Source organism: Notolepis coatsorum (assembly GCF_963971535.1).
Source record: "Notolepis coatsorum genome assembly, chromosome: 2".
NCBI classification, from domain to species: domain Eukaryota; kingdom Metazoa; phylum Chordata; class Actinopteri; order Aulopiformes; family Paralepididae; genus Notolepis; species Notolepis coatsorum.
Window position 1 is genome coordinate 128256156 of NC_140166.1, and position 23195 is coordinate 128279350.

Here is a 23195-nt window from a genome sequence, read left to right on the forward strand (position 1 = left end):
GAGAAGGAGGCAAGAAAACGAGGGAAATATCTGTGAACAAATGAACAAACTTTGTTCTGTAGTTTTGTGATTGATGTTGTCTTAACAATTGTCCCCACCTACCCATCCCCCCCCCCCCCCCCCCCCCCCACCCCACCCACCAAACCACCTCCAATGTACTTTGGCCCAAAAATGACTTGAGGCTAAAAATGAGGCGGTAGCACTTTATAATAACACCCTGTTATAATACATAAGGTATTTGTAGATAATGAACTAACAAACCATTTATATACATTCATAATTGATTATTAAATCTCATTTATAACTATATTTGTATAACATTTACAAAGTATTTATATCGCATTAGTGGATAATGAACTAATCATGAACAAACCATTTATATACATTCATAAATGATTATTAAATAATTTATAACTATATTTGTATAACATTTATAGATTAGTTCTACATTATTTATAACTCATTATCAACATTGTTTGTACTTGATTTGTTCATCATTAAATAATGTTGTTTAATGTGTAGTAACACATTTGTAGATGCTTTGAAAAATGGATATGAAAAAACGACTATACTGTATCTCCATTTATTTTTCATGTTCAACAAATGATTTGTTAAGACATTCATGAAACATCTATAAATCATTTGCAGATGCTATTGTGGGGGCCAATCTGAAGTGAAGCCTATTCATCATTAACAAATGTCTAATACAGTTAATTATTTGTTTACTTTTTCATCACATGTTACAAATGTTGTAGACAGCTTTCGGATACACCCTTCTTTGTGACATCAAACAGTGACAGAATTAGGACTAAAGGTAAATGCAATTGTTTTCACATATAAAATACATGTGCATGACAAAATTATATTGTAACATGGGGGGGGCACTAGGACCCAGGAGTATCCTGGCCAGGTAGAGTATCTAGAGAGGAAGTCTCACGAGAGTGAGACTTGACGTCACGTGTGTTGCCGTCTGTTTGAATGGAAGCACGATACATGCAGAACCAAGTTATCCGTGCTGCTCCTGCCCCACGCTTTTAATAAGGTATGAGCAGTTTAAACACCTTTTTTGTTGGTAAATCTATTCCACCATTTCCGACCTACCTTTGTTCATAATTAGTTCATTATCCACTAATGCGTTATAAATACTCTGTAAATGTTATACAAATATAGTTATAAGGGCGGCTACGTGGCGTAGTGGGCAAGGCGCTCGCCACGAAATCTGGAGACGCTGGGCTTGCCTGTTCGAGTCCAGCGCTCCACATTTGCTTTCAGTTTAGCTGGTCGTCCATACTAATACACATTGGCCGTATTAGGGGGTGGGAAACTGATGGGTGGGGATCGGGTGTTGTGGACAGCGACTCCTACAGGTCGGTTGGTGCGCCTGCGCAGTAGAATCAGGAAGTGTCGGGGGCAGCGTGAGCCTCCACGCGTTACTCCTCCCCACTGAGAGATCGAGCTGCGCAGGTGGAAAGATGCGACTGCTGTTACCTCAAGTACCGGAGGGGACTTGTGCTATGTATGACTTAGTCCACATTGCAGCCGGCTTGTGGGAGGCAAGAAACAGTGTTCGTGACAGGGGAGGGTTGAATTGGACGATACGAAATTGGGATGGGAGAAAATATAGAAAAATGGGAGAAAAAGTGATAAAAAAAATATATATATATAGTTATAAATCATTTAATAATCATTTATGAATGTATATAAATGGTTTGTTCATGATTAGTTCATTATCAACAAATACCTTATAAATGTATTATAACAGGGTGTTATTATAAAGTGCTACCAATGAGGTTAACGATTTGTAAATCTGGTATGTCATAAATGTATATAGATGTAGCAGTACTGTCTATCTGTATGTCATGTATGTTATGATGAATTGAAAATGGGGGACCCTGATGTAAACAAGACGAAAGTCTTTCTCTGGTCTGCATCCCCTTAACAATTGTGTGTATTGAGCTGTACTGTATTGTACCCATTCTGCAATCTGTTAATACAATTTTCAATCAATCAATCAATCAATCAATCAAAACTACAGATGGTTTCAAATTAACGACAATAAACAACATAAACTGCATTCTAGAATGGACTGCATTTGATCAACTGTCAGTTGTGATGTTAGCACTGCAACAGGAAATCAACCGTAGTCAGAGCTGTCGTCATAGCAACACATCAAACATTCCACTGAAACCGTCTCTACTTACAACTTGTAGCAGTGAGCAGCAGACACAACCCAGTTCTCGTTGACCAGAGAACCACCACAGAAGTGGTAGCCAGAGTTCAGAGACACCTGATGGGGCTGGGAATGGGGCTCACACTCATACCCTCCAACGATCTTATCGTCCTCCAAGGCACTGAAACCAGATGTTCTTTTTCTTTATCTATAGTCTCATTGAGTCACATTTAAAGGATTTTGTTTCTTAAAATAAGTGGTCTACATGTTAAAATAATTACTGAATTACTGATGATTACTGATATAGATTGTCTGGTCAGTAACATGGGTCTCTCAGTCCCTCCGCTCTGCAGTGTAGACACAAAATAAATGTTCTCACTTTATCCAATCAGGAGAGAGAACGCCACACTGCAAAAATAAGAAATTAAAACTATTTTAGAGCAAATGTGTCCTTGAAAGTAAAATAATCTAAAGTAAACAAATTTGTCCTGGCAAGATGTCTTGAAATAAGGCTAGGGTTCTCTCTCCTGATTGCATGAAGTGGATGGCATACCAGAACATTTATTTAGTGTTTACTGCAGAGCTGAGAGACTGAGAGACCCATGTTACTGATCAAACAAATAACAATCTATGTCAGTGAGCTATTTTAAGAAAATACAACTTATATATTTGATTTAGCTGATTATAATGTGAACGCCATCATTTATTCTAGATCAGTAATATGCTTGACGAATATTAGACCCAGAGGGCCCGTCTTGTTCAGTGAACATACTCCATGTACTTACATGCGGCTCCTATGAGCAAAACAAAGACCAGAGACTTCATGGCTGGTGTGTGGTCAGATGGGAATGCTTTTGCTGGACGCGTGCCTCTCACTTATATGGAATGTTTTAGTCTATAAAGACACACCCCCTGAATTTGTTGACCAATCAAACTTAACCAGTTATGCTAGTGTAAGCCTGAAGTGGTCCTTTTTGTGCCCTGCTGTTCCAATTGTGCTTCATTTTGTAGATTTTGATTCTTATAATGTTTGTTAACTTTATTCATCCCCTTGGGGAAATTCAGGTATCTGGTATAGCTCAGTGCAGTTGACAGACAATAAAAAGCGATAAAAGGGACAACCGATACAACAAACAAACAATGAAAGTCAGCGCTGAAGTTAAAAAGTTCCAATGAATGAATAAATAAACAGTGAGCACTATTGCACAGTGTTAAGTAAAAAAAGAAATTGCAATATAAAATTGCACATTGTCCAATGGAGGACAGCCTGCAGCCCATCAGAGGGAGAGAGAGAGAGAGAGAGAGAGAGAGAGAGAGAGAGAGAGAGAGAGAGAGAGAGAGAGAGAGAGAGAGAGAGAGAGAGAGAGAGAGAGAGAGAGAGAGAGAGAGAGAGAGAGAGAGAGAGAGAGAGAGAGAGAGAGAGAGAGAGAGAGAGAGAGAGAGAGAGAGAGAGAGAGAGAGAGAGAGAGGAGAGAGAGAGAGAGGGAGGGAGAGAGAGAGAGAGAGAGAGAGAGAGAGAGAGAGAGAGAGAGAGAGAGAGAGAGAGAGAGAGAGAGAGAGAGAGAGAGAGAGAGAGAGAGAGAGAGAGAGGGAGGGAGAGAGAGAGAGAGAGAGAGAGAGAGAGAGAGAGAGAGAGAGAGAGAGAGAGAGAGAGAGAGGGAGAGGGGGGGGGGGTCATATGGTGTACAGTACAGTACAGTATAATGTTTTCTTGTGCCCTGTGTGTTTTGGCTGTACAGTACATCTTGTTGTAATCTCCATATCTCCTGACCTTGGAGGTAGACCCCATGCCATAGACAGGTGGGCTGCCTCTCACAGACACGCTGCAGAAGCAGGCCTTCACACTGTGAAGACTAGGACACCTGGTCTATTAAACTGATAACTCTCATATGTTAGAGTATTATGGCTCTAAACAAAAAGTATGTTTAAAACAAGTTTAAAGTCAGAGAGTTTGCCACTACTGTGTAAGAGATACTGTACTAAACTGCTCGATGTCATGCCAACAGGGAACCTACTGTATGTCCCAAGGTTAAATGTACTGATGAATTCATAATAAAGTAAATGGAAACTGTACCTTTCATGTAACGGACAGGATGAATAGAGAATGATAAAGTATTTATGAATATCTATGAATGTTAAAGGGGAACTATCTTATAAATGGCATTTTCCACTGTTTAGCATTGTTTTCTAGCAATGTGGGGTTGTAGTACCAACACTGTCTAGGTCTCAAATTCTCATTTTGGCGCATTTCTCCAGTTCAGCTGAGACAAGATCCTCCCCCACTAAACCAAGCCATTCTGAATTTAGCGGATCTGTGACAATTCTGATCTGCCACCGCCCGCCCACAATCAACTGTGATACGTTTATATGAGCAGCGAGTGCAAATAATGCCAAATAATGCCTGTTCCCTGGGGGGCTCCAGTTTTTGTCCAGATGACATCCGATACTATGTCATCCAGCGGCAGCCTAACAAACTGAGGTCGAGGAACAAGATATTTCATGCACCAAATGATGGTTGAGTTGTAAGTTTAAACTGGATCATTTTGTTTGGTAGGATATGTGGCTGAATCTTGTGGCTGAATCTTGCCTGAAGGGCAAGAACATTATATTTATTATATATATAATTATTATATATATATTATTCTATTTATATTTTTTTATGGGGCGACAGTGGCTCGGGAGGTAGAGCAGTCGTCTGGTAATACAGAGGTTCCTGGCTCAATTCCCGCTCCTCCCGGGCAGCGTGTCGAAGTGTCCTTGTGCAAGACACTTAACCCCTAACTGCTCCCGATGAGCAGGTTGGCACCTGGCATGGTTACCTCTGCCGTCAGTGTGTGAATGTGTGAGTGAATGGGTGTGAGGAACAAATTGTAAAGCGCTTTGGATAAAAGCTGTTATATAAATGCACCATTTACCATTTATATTTATTCATCATCGAAAATGATATTTTTTTACAATCCTTTGAAATGAGGATTCACACTCATGAATGAAATAATACAGTGCAAAAACACAAAGTTATCATTAATGCAAGACTTTATTGATTCTTCATCTTTAACATACTGTAGAAGGTTGAAAATGGACTGCATAGAGATTTGAAAATCATATGGCCGTAGTGGAGGTTAAACGGTAGAGGTAGGATTGGTGGATGAAGCATCAGACTTAGTAGCTGGCCATGGTGCTCTCCAGCCAGTCGTTGAAGAGGCAGACCTGAAGAGGAATATCAGAGTTAGTGAATGTAATGAGGGGAAGGTTATCTCAAATCAAATAAGTAAATACAACACAGTATGATGATTCCTACCTTGGCGTAGACACCAGGGTAGTCCCTCTCGGCACATCCGTAGCCCCAGGACACAACACCCTGCAGCTCACCATCGCACACAACGGGGCCACCGGAGTCACCCTGAGAGAAGGGGAAAGGAAGAAGGAGATGGACGGGATTCTTACTAAAGTTCAACATGCTGAATATAACACCATAACAATGGATGGTGGATGTTGTACAACTGATATAATGTTATGGAATTACTGTACATACCTGGCAAGAGTCCTTGCCTCCCTCCAAGTATCCAGCGCAGAACATGGCGTTGGTGATCTGGCCAGGGTAGGAGTTGTCACAGTCCTCATGAGACAGGATGGGGATGTTCAGGCACTGCAGCTTGTCGCCGTCATCCACTGATGAAACAGAGTGGAGAGGGGACATTGAATACTACTGAGGAAATACACTGGTGAACATTTAGCAAATCTGTCAGTTCCCAACGTTGGTGTTGCTACTCACTGGAGCTCATGGTGTTGCCCCAGCCAGAGACTAAGCACATGGTGCCAGCAGGGGCACAGCTGGTGGGCAGAGCCACAGGCTTCACAAACTCATTGAGGGTGGCAGGCTTGCTCAGTTTGATCAGCATGATGTCATTGTTGATGTTGTAGGAGCTGTAGTTGGGGTGGCGGATGACACGGGCAGAGGAGATGAACTGCTCGTTGCCCTCGGTTTTCCTGATGTGGTGCTCGCCCATACGCACCTCCACACGGCTGATGAAGGGAGACAATGGGTGGATACAAATGCAGATGATTATCGGTGGTGCCAATAAATGATATGATTTTCTGTTCAATACTCTGTACATTAGTTATAATGTACTTACGACTTGTAGCAGTGAGCAGCAGAAACAACCCAGTTCTCGTTGACCAGAGAACCACCACAGAAGTGGTAGCCAGAGTTCAGAGACACCTGATGGGCCTGGGAGTAGGGCTTGCACTCATACCCTCCGACGATCTTGTCGTCCTCCGTGGCAACTGAAAACACAGGAAGCAAAACCGTCAACAATTATTTGAGTGTATAGATTTCATTGACAGCTGAGATGAATGTCTTCGTGTCAGAGGGCTTATACTCACAAGCAGCTCCGATGAGCAGAATGAAGACCAGAGACATCATGGTTGCTGTGTGATCCTGAAAATGAAACTACCTCACCTGGACCTCTGGTTTATACCATTTTCCATACTCGACACACTGTCATCATACCAGTGACCAATCAGGATCCTGGAAGAATCTTTAGGGAATTGTAAAAACAGATAGAGCTCAGAGTTGGCTCTGGCCCCCACTCCCACCAATACCAGACATATGCTCATCATATACTCTGGCAAACATCAAGTTCAGCGTATAATTGTTTCATAGTAGAACATAGTAGTTGTGTAATGATTTAGTAATTTATTACGGTTTTAGCCTCATCATCTTTAATCACCATGCCATCATGAAGCACACAAGAAAGACATGCAACTGTTTAACTATTTCGCAGCAAAGGTAGTTTCCATGTTGCACAATTACATTATTGTAGCTAATCTGAAGTATTGTCAGAAGGACTGTGAGCACGGAGAAAATACTTGTCAAACCAGAGAGGGAATTAAGACACATCTGAGTTTTATATCACTATCACAGGTGGGTGGGTTATGTTTGATGACATATAACTAAAATCTGATTTGTCATATACGTCACAATGTCATGAGCTATAGGAGGGAAAGGGGCAAGGTTTTGTTTTCCTAATATAATTTGAAACATATGTGTATTTCTCTGACTGATAGGATAAGTCATATAATAACTAACATATTATTTTGATAGATGGAAGACAGATTAATAATAGCTATGTACACGCATCTTTTGAAAAGGTTGACTAACCTAAACACTGCAACTTATAAATAGATACATTTCAGTGGACACTTCTAGTAGTAATCTGTGTTCCGTTTTGGACCTGTATTTTTGGCACATGGTGCAATTCCCAACCTTGGTGTGCAGCTGGAGATACAGTAGTGCAGCTGGACCGGCTCACATCTGCAACCAGCTGCACCTGACGGCCTTCACCCAGGGGCACATGCCCACGTGCCCCAGAGCACAGCAGCTCAAAGAGAAACAGGCTGATGTCCAAAATACTGTGGTGATATTAGTTTAAAAAAACTACTGAATAATTGATTAATTATGCAGATGTTTTACCATTTTGTAAATTGTAAATAGGAAATTAGGAAAATTCTTTTATAATTCGAGCATATTAAATAGGCTTGAATTATAAAATAATTTTCCTAATTTCCTAATTTTGAATAACATTTTGAATAACATTTTGCACTCATCGATGACACACAACACTGTTGGTGAAGTATTTCTCTCAAATCTGTCAACTCACTTATGTTGTTTGTTTGTATTTATTGTTTTGTGTGGACACCAGGAAGAGTAGCCGTTGCCATTTGTAACAGCTAATGGGGATCCAAATAAACTTAAACTTAAACTTCATGTCATTGGTGACAATTGCTTGAAATCTGCTGGTTTTATGACACGTTGTTAGATATTACCTCGAAATTAAAGATGGAGAATAACATATAAATGACTCAATAATGTAAACGAGTCTCCATGATGTAAACAACATAGCCAGCAAGATTTGAAAAAAATTAATCTTGAGGAAAGAGTGAAATGAACTAATAAAGTGATGCACTGTGTATATGTAATTTCCAATAGCCAACCAGTTTATAGATGATATAATTAGAGCAGTAGTGGGGTAAGATTCAGGTCTGACTAGTCTATTAGCCTAAAAGGCAGTGATTGACAAAGATCATTCCACCAGACATGCTTCTGCATAAGGTTTTACACTTCCAAAAGTGAGGTTGAATGCAATGAAGCGAACTGTCATGTTCTGTGGTATGCAGGAATGGAACTCTCTTCCCAGACATGTTAATCAGGAGAATAGTAAATGTCGTTTCAGAATCTTGGTAAAACAACATTTTCAACAGAAGAAATTGACATTTCCTAATAGATAGTGTGTACGTAAATGAAAATGTATGTGTCTGATAAAGAGATAGGTATATACGTAGATGAAAAGGTATGTGTCTGATATGGATATATTATTAGAAGATTGTATAATTGGTTGATATGAACATAGATAATGTGTAAAAGCTAAATAGTATATTATGCTGTATTGTATTATGAATTAATTATGAGTAGGTTTGATTTTTGATTTGAAGTCTTTATTTCGAACATGCAATGAATACAACAAACAATAACAAAAAAGAAAAAACAACTCAATCTGCATGTTCGAAAAGGAGTAGGAAGAAGTATACACTTATTTAATCCTACCCCTTTTCCACTACTCAAATGAGTGTACTATTTAAAAAAAAAAAAAAAAAAAAAAAAAAAAAAAAATATATATATATATATATATATGCAAAACAAAAAACAAAAACTATATATGTATAAAATAAAATAAAATAGAAACAAAATAAAAATGTAAACACCTGTGAATATCAAGTCCCTTCTTCATCCCTGTACCTTGTGAACATAATTTCCTTATACATCAGTTTGAATTGTCTCATGTTTGGACATTGCTTTAACACCACATTAAGACTGTTCCACAGTTTCACTCCACATATTGAGATGCAGTGTTTTCTCATGGTAGTGCGTACGTTTAGCACCTTTAAATTGTGTTCACCCCTCAGATTATAACCCCCCTCCCTATCAAAGAACAATTCTTGAATGTTTCTTGGAAGTGCATGACTTTTTGCTTTATACATTAATTGTGCCGTTTTAAATTCCACAAGATCATTTAACTTCAATGTCTTTGACTCCAGAAACAATATGTTAGTGTGATCACGATAACCTGCAATGTGAACTATCCTTATGGCCCTTTTTTGGAGTATAAAAAGTGGTTGTAGTGTAGACTTATAATTGTTTCCCCAGACTTCAGCACAGTAATTTAAATATGGTAAAACTAGTGAACAGTAGAGAATGTAGAGTGATTTTCCATCCAGGATGTGCTTTACTTTACTCATGACTGAAATGCTTCGTGAGAGTTTAGATTGGACATGTTTTATGTGAGGTTTCCAACAGATTTTATGGTCTATTATTACACCTAGGAATTTATTTTCATAAACTCTTTCAATAATCACATCATTTATTTTAACTTGTACCTGAGTATCCAATCTACAGTTTCCAAACAACATAATTTTAGTTTTGCTCAAGTTCAATGATAATTTGTTTCTATCAAACCATTCCTTCAATTTCTTCATTTCAGATGTGATGACCTCTAAAAGCTGCTGGACATTCTCACCAGAAAAAAAAAAAAGATTAGTGTCATCCGCAAATAAAATACATTTAAATATATTGGATACTTTACATATCTCGTTAATGTACAAGATGAACAGTTTTGGACCCAACACTGACCCCTGGGGGACACCACAAGCAATGTCCAAACATTCAGATTTATAATCTCTCATTGTCACAAATTGTTGTCTTTTATTTAGATAGCTTCTTACCCAGTCCAATACTACCCCCCTGATCCCATATCTCTCCAATTTCCTGATTAATATATCATGATTAATAGTATCAAATGCTTTTTTTAGGTCAATGAATACTCCAGCTACATGTTTTTTTTGATCTATGGAATTTGTGATTTTTTCAATGAGTTCTATTAACGCTAGTGATGTTGACCGGTGTGTTCTGAATCCATACTGGCTATCGGTGAGTAAATTATGTTTATCAATGAATTTATCTAATCTGTTGTTGAAGAGTTTTTCTAATATTTTTGAAAACTGAGGAAGTAGAGAAACAGGCCTATAATTTGTGAAGTGGTGTTTATCTCCAGTCTTGAACAGAGGTATGACTTTTGCTATTTTCATTTTATTCGGAAATCGACCAGTTTTGAATGATAAATTGCAGATGTGCGTGAGTGGTTTTGAAATCCCAATAATGACATTTTTTACTATTTTCATATCTATTTCATTACTGTCTGTAGATGTCTTGTTTTTACATTTATTAGTAGTTTCTATAATTTCATTTTCATCTACCGCTTCCAGAAACATTGAACTAGGATTTCTTTCAATGTAATTGTCTTTTATGTCTTCAGGAGTCACTGGATCTGGGATTTTTCCCGCTAATTCTGGTCCAATATTTACAAAAAATGTATTAAAGTTGTTAACCACATCATCCATATTGCTAATAGTTTGATCCTCTTCCATAAAATACTGAGGATAGTTTATTTGTCTTGATCCATTCCTGATAATACCATTTAATATCTTCCAAACACCTTTAATATTATATTTGTTGTTATCTAATATTCTACTATAATGATCCTTCTTACATCTTCTCATAATATTAGTCAACTTGTTTTTATATTTCTTATATTTATTTTCTGCCTCTTTAGTTCTATGTTTTATAAATTCTCTATATAGTGTATTTTTCTTTTTACATGCATTCTGTAATAGGTATTGTTGTATTGTATTATGAATTGATTAGGAGTATGTATTCTTGTATTGTATTATGAATTTGATAAGGAGTATTTATTGTTGTTTTAATTGTCTGTATGCCATGTGAATGTTGTGAGTGTATAAAGTCTGTAACTGTATTTTACGTGTTATGGACCCCAGGAAGAATAGCCACAGCACTGCTGTGGCTAATGGGGATCCAAATAAACTTAAACTTAAACATTCATTGTGCTTCATTGTTGATCACGCTTTTGCCAGAGGCTCTGCCAATAGGGTCCCTATGTTGTGGAACACCCTGCTTGAGGAACTAGGCAGACTAGCTTTCTGCTTAAAACACACTTTTGCCTAATGTAGATGTGCTTATGTCTGTCTATTGATTTATTTTCTATTCATTTCTATTTGTTATTTAGCTGTATTACCACCATTCTCTGGTTGGTTGGTTTTCTGACTTAAAATGTTGTACTGTTGCTTTGTCTCTTATGTTCTTATTTTATTTTTTATTTTAGATAATGAAATGTAAACAAACAAAAACACAACAACGGTTAAGTGTGTTACTAATATATTAATCATTATTATGATTTTCTCTGAAGCATTTGTAACTTGTGTTTTAAATCAGCTGGTAACACCTTGCTCTGGGGGCAGGGACGTGCAGAAACACTTTGGGAGGCAGGTGCTCAACCAAACAGAGAGGGCACATCAGAGGCTGGCACAGCGTCTGCCACTTTACCTCATGGTCAGCCTCTCTCTCCCTCTCCCTTACTCTCCTTTGCAACTTCAATGTCTAAATGATGGTCAAAAGCATGACAGAAGTGGAGACAGCAGACCACATATGAGTCGCTTAAAGCGATCAATAAATCACAACACCAACACTTCACAAACACTGGTCTTATCATAATATCACAGTATAGGCTATGACAGAATATACAGTATGCAATATCCACGTTTTTGTAGAATATAGTATAGTCCAACTGTTATTGTGTAGAGGCATAGCATAATAGTGTGTATAATATGTGTTAATGTTAGTTTATACAGTACAGTATATCTGGAAATGAGGCAGATAGCACCACAGGCTACTATCTGCAGTGTACAGTAGGCAGAGGAAGCCAGCAGTTGGTCAGATTGCTTTTGCACCGATGTACTGGTGACACTTGCTTAGACAATTAGTTGGAAGTAAAAGGTTTACTTATATCTTAGTTCATGCCGAGAGAGAGGGTGGTCCCTCTCAGCACATCCATCATGCCCCATGTTTCAACATTAACACAAATGTTTTAAATTTAATTAAATTTTAAATGATGGTTTACCAAACCTTTGTTAACGGAACAGGAAATTAGATCTTAAGTATTTAATCATTATTATTGTGTCACCTAAAGTGTGCTGATAAGTTCAATATGTATAAAGTGTATTATTTATTATCATTCTTATAAGAACAGTTTAAGAAACTTGTGAATAATCCAGCAATTTTGGGCTCAAGGTTATTATAATCTTTTGGCATCGTCACCTCAAATGATCGCCAACAATTGGCGTCGATGATGCCTAGTGGTCCATCTTTGCCCATTACTGAACCAATCAGGCAGCTCCATCGTACAGGACAGTTCTAACAATTGTGGATATAAACTAGGGGTCGAGGTGAGGTTCTCTCATCAACTGGATCACACAGCAATCATGAGGTCTCTGGTCTTCATTCTGCTCATCGGAGCTGCTTGTGAGTATAAGGCTCTTTCAGAGTAGCCTGCCTCTCAAGGCCTATACCACATACTGTTTTCACAGTACAATCTGGCTCATCATAATTACTTTGCAATGATCACTGAGAACAGTAAAATGTACAGATGATGTGATGACATAAAATACATTGATATACTGAATCAATACACTCAACGGTATAGTTCTGATTTGTATAACCGTATACTCTATTTCCTACTTGATGATGTTGATTGGTGGAGTGCTTTCTCGGCACCACCCATGCTGTTCATCATAGTGGATACCTAACATCACTTAATTAGCCACAAACGAATGCAAATCAATAGCGTCAACTTAAGCTCCTGTGTGTACAAGCTGACTTACCATCATTGAAACCTACTCCAAAGTGTAAACAAAGTACATTTCAGTTATGTTCAGTTAGCTTCTACAGACAGGAGCTTGATCCCATTTACTTTGTATTAGTTTGTGGACAACTAAGTTGTGGGTATGAAGAACAGCATGGATGCATTGTGCTGGAAAAGTACTCTATACCAATCAACATCATTGGTAAGAAGGAAATAGGGTTAGGTGTTAAAAAGAAAATCACAACTGTCCCTTTAAATACACTTCACTGTTCTGCAACTGCAGATTCTGACAAATTACTTGAATTATTTTCAGTCGCCACGGAGGACGACAAGATCGTCGGAGGGTATGAGTGCACGCCTCACTCCCAGGCCCATCAGGTGTCTCTGAACTCTGGCTACCACTTCTGTGGTGGTTCTCTGGTCAACGAGAACTGGGTTGTGTCTGCTGCTCACTGCTACAAGTCGTAAGTAGACTACCTGTAAACCTTAACATGTACTGCACTTTGCAATCCTTGAATCTCAAATCCTGTATCTGGTACGATGAAAAACACTAGGACTTTATAGTCATCCCTTCTCTATTCTCTCTTTCAGCCGTGTGGAGGTGCGTATGGGCGAGCACCACATCAGGGTTACCGAGGGCAACGAGCAGTTCATCTCCTCTGCCCGTGTCATCCGCCACCCCAACTACAATGCCTTTAGCCTTGACAGTGACATCATGCTGATCAAGCTGAGCAAGCCTGCCACCCTCAATGAGTTTGTGAAGCCTGTGGCTCTGCCCACCAGCTGTGCCCCTGCTGGCACCATGTGCTTAGTCTCTGGCTGGGGCAACACCATGAGCTCCGGTGAGTCGCACCTCATCGAAGAAATGCCAACTTTCTGTAGATTGAGTCCAACTGCAGTTTAACAATTAAATTGTGTGCAATGTTCACAATATCTAAGGATAATTATATTACACATTTGCCTATCTCTCCCATCCTGTCTCTCTTCTTACTGTAGTTGATGATGAGGACAGAAGCTTCTATCCCCAGGCCATCAGGATGCTAAATGCTAAATGACAATAACATAACAAACCATCAAATACACTCACAGCACACACATCCACACGCACACACTCACTTTAAACAAACAACTCACTGCAGCACCCACTTTACCCACTTTAGACACCTAACACACTTTATATTTATCGGTAAAGAATTTGCACTACAACTCATACCTCATCACACCTTACTGTAAATTGTACCTAAATTGTACCTCATCCCATTTCTGCATTGTACTGTTTATTGTATTGTAACTCAGTTACTTTTCTACTCAGCATTGTACATTGAACACTTTTGTCTACGTACTTGACTTCTATTTTATACTTATTATACTTATTTTATACTTATCTATTAAAATTTTTATCTAGCACAATCTCTGGAGCAAAACAGAAAGAAGCATTTTATATAAAAGTATTGTGTACTTTTGTATGACAACTAATAAAGAAACTTGAAACTTGAACGTGAACCGTCTCTCTTCTTACTGTATAGTTGATGACGGTGACAAGCTGCAGTGCCTGGACCTCCCCATCTTGTCTGATCAGGACTGTGAGAACAGCTACTCTGGCATGATCACGGGCACCATGTTCTGCGCTGGATATCTGGAGGGAGGCAAGGACTCTTGCCAGGTATGTACTTCTCTGCTTCTCAAACAGACACATACATCCTTTCTGTGTTTGGCTATATCAAAAAAAAAATTTGGTTATTGTTACAGGCTGTCAGTTTATCGCGTTAATTTGATTAATTAATTACACAGCAAATTATCGCGTTATGAAAATTAACTCAACATTTATATATTTTTTTTTTAATTATTATTATTATTATTATTATTATTATTATTATTATTATTATTATTATTATTATTATTATTATTATTATTATTATTATTATTATTATTATTATTATTATTATTATTATTATTATTATTATTATTATTATTATTATTATTATTATTATTATTATTATTATTATTATTATTATTATTATTATTATTATTATTATTATTATTATTATTATTATTATTATTATTATTATTATTATTATTATTATTATTATTATTATTATTATTATTAAATGTTTTAATCTCATTCATTCCATAAGAACGTAGAATAAACATTTACAGACTTTTTTTTTTTTTAAATGGTCCATTTGCATGTTCTTGGTATCTGATTCTAGGGACATCTATGGATCTCAGGGAATGTATTCCCAGTGTCAGAAATACTGTGTCTGTTACTAGGCTTGAGTAAATTGTAATGAACCAAATGAGAATATCAATTCAATTTTATTTGATTTTTCTTTTTATCTTTGACTGTGAATAACACCATGCTAAAATTGACCAGACCTGAAAAATCTAAGCAAATGAATAAATGGAAGATGATTAAACAGAAGGTTTTGTAGATACAGTACTGAATTCTGCCATCCGGACACATGCAATTTGAAATATGATTATAGAATATAAAATAGCAGGCCTAAAATGGTTATGCGATTAATTAATTAATTAATTACAAATCCTGTAATTAATTAGATTAATTGTTTTAATAGCCTGACAGCACTAGTTATTGTTGAAACATGATGCAATATATTGGATAAAAGCGTCAGCTAAATGACTAAATGTAAATGTAAATGTGCCATCTTTTATTTATTTACCACTTTAAAATGATCTATTTTGTATCTCTTCCTTCAGGGTGACTCCGGTGGCCCCGTTGTGTGCGATGGTGAGCTGCAGGGTGTTGTGTCCTGGGGCTTCGGATGTGCTGAGAGGAACTACCCTGGTGTCTACGCCAAGGTAAATCCTTAGAATAAACTCAGATATAAGTATTCTTGAAAGTTATTAATACATTTTACTTGATGTTCCAACTAAACTGACATTATTCTCCGGTGACTGCAATGCATAATATTAATATCTCTTCTTTTCAATTATCAGGTCTGCATGTTCAATGACTGGCTGCAGAGCACCATGGCGAGCAACTAAGTCTGATCCTATGATTCAACTTCTTGTCCAGTCACACCATTCAACTTCATGGGTTGTCCAAATTCCATCGTTTGTGCTGGAGTTGAAAACAAATAAAGTATTTTAATTACATAATGTATTCTGTTTTGGTATCATTATCGTAAGAAAAAAGTATGATTCCCACAATCCTGTTACAAGGCTGCTACAATTATTATAATTGTATCTTGTTTAGAGCCCATGTGTTTGTAACTCACAGGTTGCTTGGAAAGCAGATGAAGTTACATCGGTATCTCTAGTTTAAATTGTTGCACTGTGGTCTAAAACACTGTTAGCACTGTTAGCACTGGCAGCTTTGCAAATGTTACAGCAGCCACTGAGCTGTAGAACATTACAATGTACAAGACGGATCAAAGCAATCAAAACAGAGGCATTTCAGCGGATGAATTATGCATGTTTGTTGCAAATAGAGGTGTGTCAGAGACTGTGGTGCCACATCTATAATCATACCTATTACCAATAGTGTGATTACAAGTATGAATGTGTATGCATGTGAATGAATGTTGGTGGTGGTCGGAGGGGCCGTAGGCGTTGATTATTCGCCACGCTTCCGTGAGTCTGCCTCAGGGCAGCTCTGGCTGCAATTGTAGCTTACCACCACCGGTATGACTGTGTATGAACGAATAATGGACTCTGTGAAGCGCTCTGAGTCAGAGCAACAGTCAGTCAGAGAAGAGCGCTATATAAATCCAATCCATTATTATTATTATTATTACCATGTTGGAAAGACAGACAACAAAACAAAGAATTCACCGAATTTCTGTGCAGTGGTTGAGTGTTCAAATTCGACTGTAAAAGTAAGAAGAAATGTAGATAAGCTGTATTTGACAGCCCCACTAATAATAAACCATGCAGTTAATGAAGTTTGTTGTTGACATATTTCTCTATTAGTGTTAACTTTATGCCTGTACTTCTTTTGCTCTATTCTAAGAACGTTGATTTGTTTACATAGCAACCATTCAAACATCATGGCCAGTGGACAACTGTGTGTGTCTGTTGTGACAGTGTAACACTATTAGGATGAAACACTCAACAGGGGTTTGAGTTGCAGTCCTACCTCACCGGTAGGAAATGGGCATAGAGGAGGCAGGCTTTATGTCAACAGGGGTTCCTTTGATAGAGACGGTTTCATCTCTTACATTAGCATTAAGAATGAGGTTTTTGACCCTAAAACCGACTAAAATCATCTAACCTGAGGTTGAACCTTTCCAGGCCTGGTAGGCCTCAGACCTACACCATGAAAATACAACATACGGAGAACCCCAAATACCTTCTGATGGTGGCAAGCCTAGCTTGGCTGGCCCTACAACGAATGAGCCTCTGAGCAGGCTGCTCGGCTGCTGGCTGTGGGTTACTATTAGCTCTCCTAATAGCTTTCCATTGTACATTTACATTTACATTTGGTCATTTAGCTCAGTCAGAGTCAGAGATTTTATTTGCCATGTATGGACGAATCCACATTGGGATACAGGTACAGAGCAAACACTGTGTGTCTACAACTAATCCAAAACAGGAGCAGAGTAGAAACAGTACAGAAAAAAACACATGTTAAAACACTGCTGGCACCATGTGCTTAGTCTCTGGCTGGGGCAACACCATGAGCTCCAGTGAGTAGCAACACCAACGTTGGGAACTGACAGATTTGCTAAATGTTCACCAGTGTATTTCCTCAGTAGTATTCAATGTCCCCTCTCCACTCTGTTTCATCAGTGGATGACGGCGACAAGCTGCAGTGCCTGAACATCCCCATCCTGTCTCATGAGGACTGTGACAACTCCTACCCTGGCCAGATCACCAACGCCATGTTCTGCGCTGGATACTTGGAGGGAGGCAAGGACTCTTGCCAGGTATGTACAGTAATTATATAACATTATATCAGTTGTACAACATCCACCATCCATTGGATGGGGCGGCGTGGCTCAGGGGTAGAGTGGGGCATCCAATGATCGAAGGGTTGGTGGTTCGAATCCCGCTCAAGCCCATGTCCATCCCATTGCCGTTGTGTCCTTGGGCAAGACACTTAACCTACTTGCCTCGTATGAATGTGTATGCATGTGAATGAATGTTGGTGGTGGTCGGAGGGGCCGTAGGCGTTGATTATTCGCCACGCTTCCGTGAGTCTGCCTCAGGGCAGCTCTGGCTGCAATTGTAGCTTACCACCACCGGTATGACTGTGTATGAACGAATAATGGACTCTGTGAAGCGCTCTGAGTCAGAGCAACAGTCAGTCAGAGAAGAGCGCTATATAAATCCAATCCATTATTATTATTATTGTTATGATGTTATATTCAGCATGTGGAACTTTATTGAACTCTTGTAAGAATCCCGTCCATCTCCTTCTTCCTTTCCCCTTCTCTCAGGGTGACTCCGGTGGCCCCGTTGTGTGCGATGGTGAGCTGCAGGGTGTTGTGTCCTGGGGCTACGGATGTGCCGAGAGGGACTACCCTGGTGTCTACGCCAAGGTATGAATCATCATACTGTGTTGTATTTACTTATTTGATTTGAGATAACATTCCCCTCATTACATTCACTAACTCTGCTATTCCCCTTCAGGTCTGCCTCTTCAACGACTGGCTGGAGAGCACCATGGCCAGCTACTAAATGATCCCATTGGATTTCCAGTTCAATCACACAACTTAACATCATGTGTTGTTCATGTTTCATATTTTGTACTGGATAAGCCTTGCCAAATAAAGCACTTGAAGTATTTAATTTGAGTCTATTCTATCTTTTTAAATTTTTTTTGGAGCAGTTACAGACCAATCTCCCTCCTTAATGTGGATTGTAAAATATTGGCTAAGGTCCTTTCATGCCGTCTTCAGAAGGTGGTCCCGTTCCTGATAGACCCGGATCAGACGGGTTTCATCATGGATAGGCAATCCTTCTTTAACACCAGGAGGCTGTTAAATATCCTTTTCACAACCACGACTGGCGCGCCAGAAATGGTACTCTCCCTGGATGCTGAGAAAGCGTTTGACAGAGTGGAATGGAGGTACCTGTTCCATACACTTGAGAAATTCGGTTTGGGACCGGGTTTTATTTCATGGATAAAACTCCTATACTCGTCCCCGGTGGCCTCGGTTAATGTGAATGGTACCAAGTCGGGCCAGTTTGCGCTTTATCGCGGCACTCGTCAAGGATGCCCGCTTTCTCCCTTGCTCTACTCGCTCGCCGCAGAACCTTTAGCCATATGGCTTCGCAGTGAGGACGGATTTGAGGGGATTGAGAGGTTCGGCCTGGTTCATAAACTCTCATTGTATGCCGACGATCTCCTACTTTATGTCTCCAATCCGTCATCGTCCATCCCTGTTATCCTGGATATTCTAGAACAACATAGGCAGCTCTCTGGATACAAACTTAATCTCCAGAAAAGTGAATATTTACCTGTTAATGCGTCTGCGGAACGGCTTCCTCAATCACTTTTCCGCTTTAAAAGGGCCACGGAAGGATTCACATATCTAGGGATTTTATGGCCAAATCACAGACAGAGCTCTTCGCAAAATTTTTTCGTCCTCTGCTGGATCGCTTTAAGCTAGATCTGACAAGATGGTCCTCTCTCCCCCTCTCGCTTCTGGGAAGGGTTAACCTGATAAAGATGGTGGTCTTACCCCTATTTCTATACGCTTTTCAGCATATACCAATATTTATTAATAAAGCCTTTTTCACTTCAATTGATCAACTTATAGGTTCATTCCTGTGGGGTAACAAAAGAGCACGTATTAAGAGGACGATCATGCAACTTCCCAAATCGGAAGGGGGTTTGGCTTTGCCCAATCTTCGCTATTACTACTGGGCATGTAATATAAACAAACTCCTTTACTGGAGGACCGGGAGGGAGGAAGAGCACCAACCCCAATGGGCTCGGATGGAAGTCTCCTCTTGAAAGTACTCACTCTGGTCTGTGGCAACATCCCAACTACCCATTTCAATCCCTATTAAACAGGTGGCTCGGAACCAAATTGTGACGGATACTTTGAAAATCTGGAATCAGTTTAGGAAACAATTTGGCCTACACGCTCCGTCAGGGCTAGCTCCAATCTCTCGTAATCACCTATTCTTACCGTCCTGTTCTGATCCTGTATTCAGAAGCTGGGCGAACAAAGGTTTGCTAACCATTAATGACCTCTACTCCGGAGGTGTGTTCTCGTCGTTTGCAGAACTATCAAAAAAATTTGGTCTCCCAAATTCCCACCTTTTCCGTTTTTTTCAGATCAGACATTTTGTTCAGAACCAATTCCCACAATTCCCTGGCCGTCCTCCAGACTCTAGGACTGACCCTCTCCTATCGCTCGGTACCGGGTGGAAAGGGCTCGTCTCAATTTTATATGATAAAATATTTTGGATGAACCCAACTTGCTTAGACTCCCTAAAAGCCAAATGGGATGAAGATCTGGGAATTATCATTACAGATGAACAATGGGATCATATATTAGACCTTGTACACACTTCCTCTATATTATGTGCAAGACACAGTTTGCTGCAGTGTAGGATCCTGCATAGGGTTCACTACACCAATGCGAGGTTAGCAAAGATATACCCGGATAGAACGGATGCGTGTAATAGATGTAAACAATCTCCAGCCGATTATATGCACATGTTTTGGACGTGCCCCAAACTCACAGAGTTTTGGACTACAACATTTGATACATTGAGTAGCTTCTTGGGTGTGATGTTAGACCCTGACCCACTCACTGCCTTTTTCGGTATCCCGAATACCCCTTCGATCGCATCTAGGGCTGCAAAACGAGTTGTGGCGTTCACTACCCTCCTCGCTAGGAGACTTATTCTCTTTAAATGGATACACCCTCCTCACCCACTCACAACAGATGGATACATGAGATACTACATTGCGTTAAGCTTGAGCAAATCAGATTCTCCCTAAAGGGCTCCCTTGAAACATTCCATGTGACCTGGCAACTATTTCTGCAACACATCGATACCCTGACTATCAATGAAGAGACTTAGAAAGGATAGAGCTTTACACCTCTAACTGCACTTCCTTATCTTTTATTATAATTGTATTCCTATTTTCTAACCCCCCCCCTTCCCTGTCCTGGTATGTATGGGTGTGAATGGAGAGGGGAACGGGAGACGCAGCTGCAGAAGGTCAAACTACTCAAGAATTACCACAATACTATAAGCAGGGGTGAGGGAAAGAGTGAAATAATCTCATTGATGACTTTCTTCCACAGCCACAGCCGTGCTGGAGAGTTTTCTTTCTGTGTTTTTAGTTCTTTCTTTACCTCTTTTTATCTAAATATTTGTGCATAATACAGATGGGTCTGATTGATATTATTATTGTTTTTTGTTTTTCTTTCCCAGTAGCATCTATGCTGTATGTTTGGATGTTTTGCAGATGTGTTTTCAACAACCCCGGTGTGGGGGGGATGGGGTGGGTATGAGGGAGGGGAAGGGGAAATTAAAGGGGAAGAAAAGAAAAAAAATATGGAAAATGAATGATGTTGTCAATTGTAAATGTACAAATTACTTTTCCTGCAATAAAGACATTTATAAAAAAAAAAATTTAAGGTCAACATTAGCCTATAATATCCTCACAGGTTATAGCATGCCATTTCCAGCGGTGGTGAATTGTGAACATTCACAAGGTTTTAAAGTTAACTTGGCAGATATACTGGAAGGCCTGCTGAAGTGGTGAAACTGGCAGCCAAACACAGTATATCTATAGGGGAAATGCATTTTAAACATTGGTCAAGTCAAGTCAAGAGTTTTAATTGTCACGGCATACAGGTATACAATGAAATGCGGGTGGTCTCGCCCGCAACGATGTGCAATACAGTGGTACAACATATAATAGAATAAAAAAATAAAAAACAACATTGTGCAGTGAACAGGTAACAGGTAACATGGAGTGACATCTCGGTATCTGTACATAGTTATTTACAGAGCATAAAGCTAGGTAGCTTTGGTAGTGCAATACACTGTTCCTGTTATTCTAATTTAAAGTGTCCTTTCCTTTTGGCCATAAGTGTGCGTGTGTGCGACATGAGTGTGTGCCCGCTCATGTTAAAGTGTTAAGTGGCTGCTCGTGTGTGAGCGTGCACAGCGTGCGTGTCGTGTGTGTGTTCATGTGTGCTTGTGTGTGGATAGTTCAATGTTCTGAGCACTCAATGTTCATTGTTCAGGGCTCTGATGGCCTGGGGGAAGAAGCTGAGCCTAAGCCGCTCTGTCCTAGTAGCTGGGGTTCGCAGGCGTCTGCCTGACCTCAGCAGCTGGAACAGGCTGTTATTGGGGTGGTGAGGGTCTTTCATTATCCTGCAGGCTCTGGATTTGCACCTCTTGTTGTATAGAACCTACAGGGGGGGTAGTGCAATACCCGTGGTACGCTCGGCTGAGCGCACCACTCTCTGTAGGGCCTTCTTGTCCTGTGCCGTGCTGTTTCCATACCAGGCAGTGATGTTTCCGGTCAGGATGCTCTCTACAGCTCCTGAGTAGAAGGACTGGAGTATCTTCCCCGATACTCTGAACTTCCTTAACTGTCTCAGGTGGTAGAGGCGCTGTTTCGCCTTCTTTACTACTGTGTCTATGTGTGTTGACCATGTCAGGTCCTCTGAGATGTGGACCCCCAGGTACTTAAAGCTGCTCACCCTGTCCACGGTAGCCCCGTTAATCATCAGTGGTGTGTGCGTCTCCTGCTGTCCTCTCCTATAATCCACGATCAGCTCCTTGGTTTTACCAATGTTCAGGAGCAGGCTGTTGTCCTGGCACCAGCGTTCCAGTACCTCAACCTCCTCCCGGTAGGCCTTCTCGTCGTTGTCCGAGATCAGCCCCACCACCACCGTGTCGTCTGCGAACTTCACTATGGAGTTGGAGCTGAACTTGGCCACACAATCGTGTGTGTAGAGTGAGTACAGCAGGGGGCTCAGAACACAGCCCTGGGGGGACCCGATGCTCAGGGTGATGGTGTTGGAGGTCTGACCCCCCACCCTGACCGCCTGGGGTCTTTCGCTCAGAAAGTCCAGTACCCAGGCGCTCAGGGCGGAGCTCAGACCTAGCTCGATCAGCTTGTCCACCAGTCTGGTGGGGACTATGGTGTTGAACGCTGAGCTGTAGTCAATGAACAACAGTCTCACATAGCCCCCCTTCTGACGGTCAAGGTGCGAGAGGGTGCTGTGCAGTACCTGGGAGACCGCGTCGTCGGTGGACCTGTTTGTCCTGTATGCAAATTGCATAAGGTCCATATCACTGGGGAGGGA

General features: G+C 40.0%; 2 protein-coding genes and 1 pseudogene across 3 annotated transcripts in view; 1 reads left to right on the forward strand and 2 right to left on the reverse strand.

Annotated features, from left to right (window-relative positions):
- The window catches only part of LOC311223510 (trypsin-1-like), a 4363-nt pseudogene extending 1359 nt beyond the window's left edge, over positions 1 to 3004 (reverse strand). Inside the window, exons 1-2 of the transcript in view lie at positions 2952 to 3004; positions 2202 to 2351 (exon numbers count right to left, since the gene is read on the reverse strand). The product of the transcript in view is annotated as a trypsin-1-like (transcript). The remainder of the gene's footprint in view (positions 1 to 2201; positions 2352 to 2951) is intronic.
- A 2325-nt stretch (positions 3005 to 5329) lies between these two features.
- On the reverse strand, positions 5330 to 6614 carry LOC311247305 (trypsin-1-like; the record flags this gene model as incomplete). Its single annotated transcript, XM_084337664.1, has 6 exons — positions 6554 to 6614; positions 6304 to 6454; positions 5943 to 6193; positions 5703 to 5839; positions 5469 to 5570; positions 5330 to 5377 (listed from the first exon to the last, which is right to left on the reverse strand). The coding sequence occupies exons 1-6, from the start codon at positions 6591 to 6593 to the stop codon at positions 5330 to 5332; spliced, it is 729 nt and encodes a 242-aa protein (XP_084193790.1). The 5' UTR covers positions 6594 to 6614.
- A 5915-nt stretch (positions 6615 to 12529) lies between these two features.
- On the forward strand, positions 12530 to 18582 carry LOC311247293 (trypsin-1-like; the record flags this gene model as incomplete). Its single annotated transcript, XM_084337652.1, has 6 exons — positions 12530 to 12599; positions 13253 to 13403; positions 13531 to 13781; positions 17692 to 17828; positions 18342 to 18443; positions 18535 to 18582. Exons 1-6 carry the CDS (start codon positions 12560 to 12562, stop codon positions 18580 to 18582), a joined length of 729 nt encoding a protein of 242 aa, XP_084193778.1. The 5' UTR covers positions 12530 to 12559.
- Between the last annotated feature and the right edge of the window lie 4613 nt (positions 18583 to 23195).